The sequence below is a fragment of the Octopus bimaculoides genome, chromosome 6 (assembly GCF_001194135.2).
Source record: "Octopus bimaculoides isolate UCB-OBI-ISO-001 chromosome 6, ASM119413v2, whole genome shotgun sequence".
NCBI lineage: Eukaryota > Metazoa > Mollusca > Cephalopoda > Octopoda > Octopodidae > Octopus > Octopus bimaculoides.
The window spans coordinates 31,453,809-31,463,605 of record NC_068986.1 but is presented as its reverse complement, the minus strand read 5'-3'; the positions used below and the strand labels follow the sequence as shown (position 1 = coordinate 31,463,605).

The 9,797-nt window shown below is 33.8% G+C and overlaps 1 protein-coding gene across 1 annotated transcript in view; it reads right to left on the bottom strand.

Moving 5' to 3' along the window:
- Positions 1 to 9,797, bottom strand: part of LOC106869347 (pregnancy zone protein) — a 73,475-nt gene that overhangs the window by 22,010 nt on the left and 41,668 nt on the right. Inside the window, exons 18-25 of the mRNA XM_052968434.1 lie at positions 8,561 to 8,666; positions 8,316 to 8,451; positions 4,938 to 5,166; positions 3,396 to 3,545; positions 2,659 to 2,760; positions 2,264 to 2,315; positions 660 to 752; positions 192 to 368 (exon numbers count right to left, since the gene is read on the bottom strand). Of these exons, the coding sequence (XP_052824394.1) occupies positions 192 to 368; positions 660 to 752; positions 2,264 to 2,315; positions 2,659 to 2,760; positions 3,396 to 3,545; positions 4,938 to 5,166; positions 8,316 to 8,451; positions 8,561 to 8,666 (1,045 nt within the window). The remainder of the gene's footprint in view (positions 1 to 191; positions 369 to 659; positions 753 to 2,263; positions 2,316 to 2,658; positions 2,761 to 3,395; positions 3,546 to 4,937; positions 5,167 to 8,315; positions 8,452 to 8,560; positions 8,667 to 9,797) is intronic.

Genomic DNA, 9,797 nt, shown 5'->3' with positions numbered 1-9,797 from the left:
TATATATATATATATATATATATATATGAAATACAGATGGGAATCTTGTGTTCGAATGTTTTACCCTATCAGACTCCTACCAGTTGTCTAAGGCATTTTTTAAAGCTTAAAAATGTGTATTTAAAACATCAACACAATCAAACTGTCATCATAACTACAATGTAAAGAATGAAATTAAATTATGGTCATACATTTTTCCATTATTTCAATTGCTTTCATTTCAATTTCATAAGAAACTTTTCCAACAGCATTCAAGAAATCCATGACGTAAATGGTAGCAGCCAAGCTCAGGATGTTTCCCTCTCCATTTGTGATAGGATCATTCACTATATTTTCTAGAGATGATAACCCAGGCCATAACATATTACCTAGAATTGCACAGAAAATATGAGGTGCCATTAAATCATATAACAAAATCACGTCAAAATGTCGTTAAAGTTGTTGGTTAAGTTGTTTAATTTTGTGAAGTTTGAACCAAATAATTTGTGAAGTTTTAAACAAAGAATGGCAATAAGATAATTTAATGCTGAAAGTGAAGTGTTAATAATTACCAATATTTTAAATAAGTGTAGTTGAAACAAATTAATATTTGGATAGCATTTCTGAAAATTACAAACTGAAAAAGGAAAAAAAAGTATAAAGATACCCAAATTTATTACCAAACATGTTGATTTCTGCTTTCACACTTCCAGGGACTGTATCTTTTGGTAGTTCAGTTGAAAGGACATTAACATAATTTCCACCATGATCCTCTGAAATTGGGGGGAAAAAGAATAAAAAAAATTTTAATTTAACAAATTAAAATAAATCTTTTACAACCTTTTTTTTTAAAAAAAATATAAATATGCTTAGAAAAATATGTGCTCCTTGTTCAGATTACAGATTTATACATCAAATCGTCCAACCCATGCTAGCATGGAAAGCGGACGTTAAAAGACGATGATGTTGATGATGATGATGATGATACATATATCTAGAACAAGCATAACTGTTGGATGGATCATTTGGAATGGTGTTGATGATCCTGGGTTGAAGGAATTAAGATTGAATACTAGTCAGTCGATCCAGTAGGTAGGGGTCTCACACCAGTGAAGGGAGCTAGTGAACTGTAGAATTATCAAGAGGGTCCCGAAACAGTAGCATTCTATCCTGATGACTACTGAAACCTACTGGTGTGTGTGTGTGTGTGTGTGTGTGTGTGTGTGTGTGTGTGTGTGTGTGTGTGTGTGTGTGTGTGTGTGTGCGCGCGCGTGTGTGAATGAAAGTTAACATCCCGAGGTTTTGCTTCAATAAAACAGTGAATGGTGTTTACATTCCTCATTGATGATTACAACTAGTTACTTTGAACTTTCAAAGAGCTGTGGGATAAATAAATCCTTTGCTTGAAAAACAAGTAATGTTGGCAACAGGAAGAGCATCTGGCCACAAATGCATCCCTGTCCAATTCATTCTAGCATAGAACAATGAATGCTAAATGAACAAACATTCAAACAAACAAAAAATCTGTTTCAGTTAATGATTTTTCAATGAATTAATACATACAACTTAATGAAATACAGCATGTGTGTTAGCTGAATATAATTCACTCTTTGGCCTAATTTTTGATACCCTCTCTTTATCCTTCTAGCCAGGGTCTATAAGAAGTAGGTTCAGCTTGTTGGTCTAAACTGGGCTGGATTAAGACCCATTGAGGCTTTAATCACTTAAAAGATGTTGGTGCTCGCGTATATATGTAATTGAAAATATAAACAATAATAAACCATAAAATAAATTTTCATTTTTCAAAATGAAATAAAACTAACAGTAAGAGGGAAAATAATATTTTTTTTTTGCCTACTTCCACTTCATTTATATTTGAAAAATTTTCTACTTTTTTAAATGCAATGTCTTGGATTAGATCCTCACTATGACACCATAAACACTTTGAAATTATATTTCTGATCATATAAACCACTTTGAATATTATTTTAACAAGTTTGAAGTGATTTCCTTTGTGCCATAAACCATTTACTATTTCTGGGGTGCCCCCTTTTCTTTGATGCTCTAAGCAAATGCTTATTTTGTTTAATGGTTAATCCAGCACTGAATCTAGACCACAGAGAGCCAAGATAGGCCCCCATGATTACCTGTCTAGACCTTATTTGATTCTCCAATTCTTTTGGGAATTACAGAATCAAATAAGGTCCAGTCAAGTATTGGGGATCAAATTTATCAGTTACTCCACCAAGAGTAGATATTTTATGAGTTATATGAATAAGCATACCTGAAGGGCAGACGTATTCGGAGTGAGTAATTTCTTGTACGAAACCTTTTGGCTGAAGAAATGAAAAATAAAATAAGATTAAAAAATTTCATGTAAATTTATGGAAAACAAGAAATCTGAATGCATTTTTTCTCCTTTTTTTCTTTAATTTTAATCGCATTAAAGTATATTAAATAATTTTAATGTATCAATTTTGTACATAAATCTCATTTGTCTCAGGTGAATTTTTTTAAATCTCTCTTCAATCAAAATTGCTACCAGATATATAGTAAAAATAAGTAAGTAATCCTCTATTTAAATTACAAAAATAGAAAAAAAAAAATTGATTTTTGGTTTTGAAGTGAGTGGTGAAAAAAAAAAAAATCAACAAATTATAAGAAATTGATACTACTTACCCTCATATTGATGAAAGCAGAGCTGGAATCAATCATTCCAATATAACGAGAATCAACAGTCTTTTTACTACATCTTCTATTATTAGGCAAAATAGATTTACCCTGTAAACAAAGTGTTTAGACAAAAATATATCACATTATTCATATCTTTTGAATAAGGAACCTCAGATAAAAACAATGTTTCCTAAGTTAGTCAGCAGGTAGGGGCAATGCCTATTATCTTTTGTAGATCCTCCCAGAGTAGTGAATTTGACACAGCTAATTCCTAGTCTGATTACCTGCAGGAAAACATGGACATGGAGAAACAACTGTGGATCAAGTTTGAATGTTCACAGTAAAGTGCATTCTGCTAAAGACACCAAAGGATCAGGTAATGGAGTTAATCTAAGTTGTGGGCTAGGATATGATTACAAATTAAATCTTTAAGTTCCTTGCTTTGGGTAACAGAAAATATAGGAAGATTTTATTCAACATATTCCCCTCTCAGATTCACACATTTATTGCAGTAGTCCTTCAGTTTTTCTAAGCCCTGTAAAAGAACTTTGGAAGGTTTGGCCTTCAACCAGGCCTTTCACAATACACTTAAAGTTAGGAACTTTTCTGCACCTCCTCGTATGCATACCATACAATCATTTGTATCTATTGGAAAAGTCTCCAAAAAGCAAAAACCCCAATTTTTTTTTAATTATCTACCAAACCTCTCCACCGCTAAAAAATTAATTAAAACTCAAGCTTACCTGTACTGTAACATTAATTACACCAATGGGGAGGTCATTTAAGTAAATGTTGGTCGTAATATATTCTTCTTTACAGAGACAAGACACCGGCCCTTTGATTTCTTTTGGTGTCTTTTCCGAGTTACTTGACACCTTCACTTGTAACCCTATCTATCAAAGGAATAAACAGAATGGAACATAAACATTTAGCAAAGGAACATTGTTGATCTTTGAGAAAGTTTTTTTTATGGATAGCTAAAGTGAGAAACATAAGTAATTCAAGTTTAGGACAGGTCTGAAGTATTGCTGTCATCAATCTTAATTTTTTTCTTGTTTAGTTTGTGCATAAAGCAGTGTTCATGGCCTTTGCAGGTTTTTCCAGACGAGTGAGATCGATGAGGCTGATGTCCAATCTAAACATTTAAATTGTCAATGTCTGAAAGAAAATGTAGCCAAGCAAATACTCAAAGATCCAGTTTATCAAGATGCTCTTGATCCTTTGGTGCTAAATGAAAGCAAGGGACCAAGAGGGTCTTGATAAACCAGGTGATGTGTCATGCCTGTCATAACCTTTACCCCTAAGCCAAAGAGAATTTTAAACAGCTCATGGTGTTTTATCATGATGCAAGCACATGAGAATTTGTTCTGCTGTGAGGTCAGATCCCCTTTTGTTCTGCTGTGAGGTCAGATCCCCTTTTGTTCTGCTGTGAGGTCAGATCCCCTTTCATTCTGGGGTTGATCATTTTCATTTTGGAGTGAGTAACCAAGGCCCCTGGATGACTTTGCTTTGCTGTAGAATACAACTACAGCACAAAATTTAAATTAAATTTAGTTTGCTGGTTATTATTTTTGAGTATTTCTAATTAACACTACTTGAGCAGACTTATAAGATAATTGTAGCTGAACTGACCAAATGTTTGGAGTAATTCATTGGTCTTCATTCTCATTTAGTGTCGTGTGTGTGTGTGTGTGTGTGTGTGTGTGTGTGTGTCTGTGTTTGTCCCCCCCCCCTAACATCGCTTAACAGCCGATGGTGGTGTTTTTTGCGCCCCTGTAACTTAGCGGTTCGGCAAAAGAGACCGATAGAATAAGTACTAGGCTTACAAAGAACAAGTCCTGGGGTTGATTTGCTCGACTAAAGGCAGTGCTCCAGCATGGCCACAGTCAAATGACTGAAACAAGTAAAAGAGTATCTAAAATCCATAACAATGACAACTGCAAACCATGGGGCTGAGATTGTTCAGCTTATCGAGTAAAGAATATGAAGTAGAACAATGATAGGATTATTTAGTCAATAAAGTAAAAGAGAAAAAAAAAAACAAAGAAAAACTATTTTTATTGTCTCTTCAAGGAGAGCTGGAATTTGTTGAATATCTAATAAAAAGATGAATGCTAAGATGTTTAAGAGGGATGACAAAATCCTTAACAGTCTAAAAATAAATAAAATAAATGAAATAACAAAACCTTGACAATGTAGGAAAAATGTTTCAAATCTACAAAATGTATTTTTCAGAAGAAAAAAAAAAATAAAAAGAAAGAAAATATAACAAAAAGGATACTTACAGTAAGGCATTTCTTGATATTCGATTGTATAGTTATGCTTATAGGAATCCTTTCCCCAACAATACCAGTGTATGGCATTATATAAGAAATGGAAAATGGTTGAAAGACGGAAATGGTAGGCAAAGCTAACAAGCCAAGGCCATCAGTTTCACTGGAACAGAACACATTCCCAATCCATTCTGTTGCTGGACTTGGTACTTTGGTTTTCAGCAGTAATTTTTCATGTTTTCTAGAATAATGTAAAGAAAATTCTAAAGAACAGTTAAAAACAATTTGACATACTTACAACACTCACTGTCCTTTACTTTTTATTGGTTTCAGTCATAAGACTGCAGCCATGCTGGGGCACAATCTTGAAGGGTTTGGTTGAACGAACCAAACCCAGTATTTACTTTTTGTCGAACTGGCTGTCAAGTGGTGTGTGTGTGTGTGTGTGGGTAGATTGTTTGAAGTAGTGTGCAGATTTTATATATTAAGAAAAAGGAGGTAGTCAGAATTTTACATAATTATTTATTTACTGCTTTCATCACATTTCAGTGATTCAGCTTATGAATCTCTGAAACGAGATGAAAGCGCTGAATAACTAATTATTCAAAATTTTGACTACCTCCTTTTACTTTTTATAAATTATGTGTATGTGGCTGTGTGGTAAGTAGCTTGCTTACCAACCACATGGTTGCAGGGTCATTCCCACTGCGCGGCACCTTGGGCAAGTGTCTTCTACTATAGCCTTGGGCCGACCAAAGCCTTGTGAGTGGATTTGGTAGACGGAAACTGAATGAAGCCCGTCGTATATATGCATATATATATGTGTGTGTGTGTGTGTGTGTGTGTGTGTGTGTGTGTGTGTGTGTGTGTGTGTGTGTGTGTGTGTGTGTGTGTGTGTGTGTGTTTGTGTGTCTGTCTTTGTCCCCCAACATCGCTTGACAACCGTTGGTGGTGTGTTTACGTCCCCGTAACTTACTGGTTTGGCAAAAGAGACCGATAGAATAAGTACTAGGCTTACAAAGAATAAGTCCTGGGGTCGATTTGCTCAACTAAAGGCGGTGCTCCAGCATGGCTGCAGTCAAATGACTGAAACAAGTAAAAGAGTAAAAGAGAGTAAAGGGTATATGTATATATATACACATATATACACACGTACAGCATCCATCTACCAAATTTATTTATTAGACAATGGTTGATCAGGGGGCTATAATAGAAAATTTTTGCCCAGGGTGCCATACGGTGGGACTGAACCCAAAACCACATGGTTGAAAAGGAAGCTTCTTACCCGCACAGCCTTGAGTATTTCTATAAATTCATTTTATTCAAAAATAACTCATTTTATATTTTTATGTATGTATTTATTGACATATAAAGATAGTTTAATATATATTTTGATAACCTTAACACTGATTATATTTTGCTTGCAAAGAATTCTTTACCATTCATTTTTATGTAATTTCAATTACAAATCACAGAGGAATTTAAACTTCTTAAACAAAACTTATATGATTTGAAAAGTATGTAATGCATTGTTTCATAACAGTGTCACCAGCATCTCTTTTAGACTTTTATTTTTCTTTTCTTGAAAGCTAGCAAAAGAAATACAGACTGTTATTATGCTAAAGTTCTTTATACTAAAACAAGAAAGAGAAAAGAAACAGAGAGAGAGAGGGGGGGAGAAAAGGAGGGAGAGAAGGAGTTGCAGCATTTCGTGACACATGCAAGTCTGCTTGTAGTTTCTATGGGATTTGCATAATGCTGACCAAACCTGAAGCATGTTTTATAGCTTAGGTTATATTTTGTTGTTGATATTACAAAACAGGAACACGGAGCATAACCATACTGAAATAATATAGCAAACACACACACATACACACGTTTTTATAAATGTATTTCTAAGAATAGCATTGCAAAGTGTCCTTTATTGGCAGTGTTATGTTGAAAAGTACCAAAACTTGATTGCCAATATACATATATAATTCAAGAATAGGATAAAATCTTTATAAGAATTCATCAAGTAGTTAGCATGTGTTTATTATGGTAGTTTGACTTTAGAGCCCCTCTTAGCATGAGGCATTTATGTATAGTAATGCCTTTATATAAATAAATATATATATGTGTGTGTGTGCGGTAAGAAGCTTGCTTGCCAACTAAATGGTTCCAGGTTCAGTCCCACTGTGTATATAGCACCTTGGGTAAGTGTCTTCTACTATAGCCTTGGGCCAACCAAAGCCTTGTGAGTAGATTTTGTAGATTGAGTAGACAGAAACTGAAAGAAGCCTGTCATGTGTATGTGTGTATGTGTATATGTGTGTGTGTATATTTATATCAGTGTGTCTTTGTGTCTATGTTTGTCCCCCCACGATTGCTTGACAACCGATGTTGATATGTTTACATCCATGTAACTCAGCAGTTCAGCAAAAGAGTTTCATATATGTAGGATCCTACTATATTTGAATATATAGTATCTGACCTGAAAGTCCTTCAGAAGATGTTTCTCAGACTACCTCAATGATACCCAAATTGCTCTCAGTCATCATCACTGATATCCTCCAATGACCCTCAACAGAATTTGAGAACCGACTTTCCACTGATAAAATGTAATCTAGCTGGTGGAGTACAGTGTGCAGAACATTCCAGATGCCAAACACACGTAATGTCCTTAAGCAAGACACTTTATTTCACATTGCTCCAGTTCACTCAGTTGGCAAAAATGAGTAGTACCTGTATTTCAAAGGGCTAGCCTTGTCACACTATGTGTCACGCTGAATATCCCCGAGAACTACGTTAAGGGTACATGTGTCTGTGGATTGCTCAGTCACTTGCACGTTCATTTCACGAGCAGGCTGTTCCGTTGATCGTATCAGCTGGGACCCTCGTCGTCGTAACCGACGGAGTGCTCCTATCTATTATTTTAGTGACACTGAAAGGATGAAAAGCAAAGTCAGCCTTGGCAGAATTTGAACTTAGAATGTAAAGATGGACGAAATGCCACTAAGCATTTTGTCTGGTGTGCTAACCATTCAGCTAGCTCATTGCTTTGATAATAATAATAATAATAATAATAATAACAATAATAACAATAACAATAATAACAATAACAATAATAACAATAACAATAATAACAATAACAATAATAACAATAACAATAATAACAATAACAATAATAATAATAACAATAATAATAATAACAATAATAATAATAACAATAATAATAATAACAATAATAACAATAACAACAATAACAACAACAATAACAATAACAATAATAATAATAACAATAATAACAATAACAACAATAACAACAACAATAACAATAACAATAACAATAACAATAATAATAATAATAATAACAATAATAATAATAATAATAATAATAATAATAACAACCTGGTTTCTAAATCTTTCCATAACCATGTTTCTGAAAAGTAATCTAATATTCCAAATCTTTCTTCTGGCATGAAAGCGTCTTCTGCAACACTTGTATCAGCTGTCGTTGTTTCAGGAACATTATAAAACTGCTCCCCTGAAATAAAACAACACTAAAAGATTATGAAATAGAAACAGTTATTCTTACTTAGAGAAGTTTCCATTATGAATCTTAAACTAAAATAAATACAAAACAAATCACTTACACAACACATCGGTTGCTTCTTCACTTGGAAGATCAACTGGGGCTTGTAGCCAAGTGCATGGTCGGGTTTCCAGGTTAATATCAGAGATAAGTGTTAGTCCAGAACCCTGAAAAGTATGGAAATACAAAATAGGATCAGGGCAAAAATCAATGAACAAATAACTTTCTTATATCTATAAGAACTCTGTACTGCAAATTGCTAATGAGATTTTTATCAATACTAATCAAATATACCATACTGTTTAATATAAAATTTGAGAGTTGATTTGTTACAAATTATTGATTTATTTGAGACAAATATAAGGACAAATTTTCTAACTTATGGATAAAGTCGATAAAATCTATTCAGAAGTAGGCTGTTTCAAATTAAATACTACACAATTTAGAAAAACAGAGAAAAAAACGGCTTTTTATTTTTATATTAGAATTTAAAATCTGGTATAGGCTGTGTTTAATGAAAATATCCATCTATGTAGCATAATGTATACACACTGTAGGTAGGGTAGGCAGTTAGTACAGTATTTGTTCTACAATAACATCTCTTATGGAACTGTGTTAAAATCACAGTAAATATCAGAAAGGGAGAGAGAAAGAGAGAGAGAGAGAGAGAGGGAGATTAAGATGTTCCAACAGAGGTCAGCAAGTACACCAGTTGCATTTCAATCTTTTCAACACATATCTATGGCTTTGGTTCTCCATTGGTTATAATGATAAACGTTCCAGTTGATACAATCAACCAAACAGCCTGCTCATGAAATTAACATGCAAGTAGCTGAGCACTCCACATTCATGCATATCTTTAACATAGTTCTCAGGGAAAGTCATCAGGACACAGAGTGCACTAAGACTTGCCCTTTGAATTATAGGTACAACTCATTTTTGTCAGCTGAGTGGAGTGGAGCAATGAAAAATAAAGTGTCTTGCTCAAGGACACAACATGCCACTAGGATCTGAACTTATGATCTTACAATCAGGAGATGAATACCCTAGCCACTAAACCACATGTCTCCACACTTACATCTATTTAGCATACATTAAGTAAGCTATATAATGGGTGTATAAACTTAATCCTTTGAAATTTTGGTAGAAAGAAATGATAGGGAAAACTGTTGCATACATGCATGTGTGTGTACCAATTTATATCAGTGTAGGATATATATATATGTGTGTGTGTGTGTGTGTGTGTGTGTGTGTGTGTGTGTGTGTGTGTGTGTATATATATATATATATATATATAT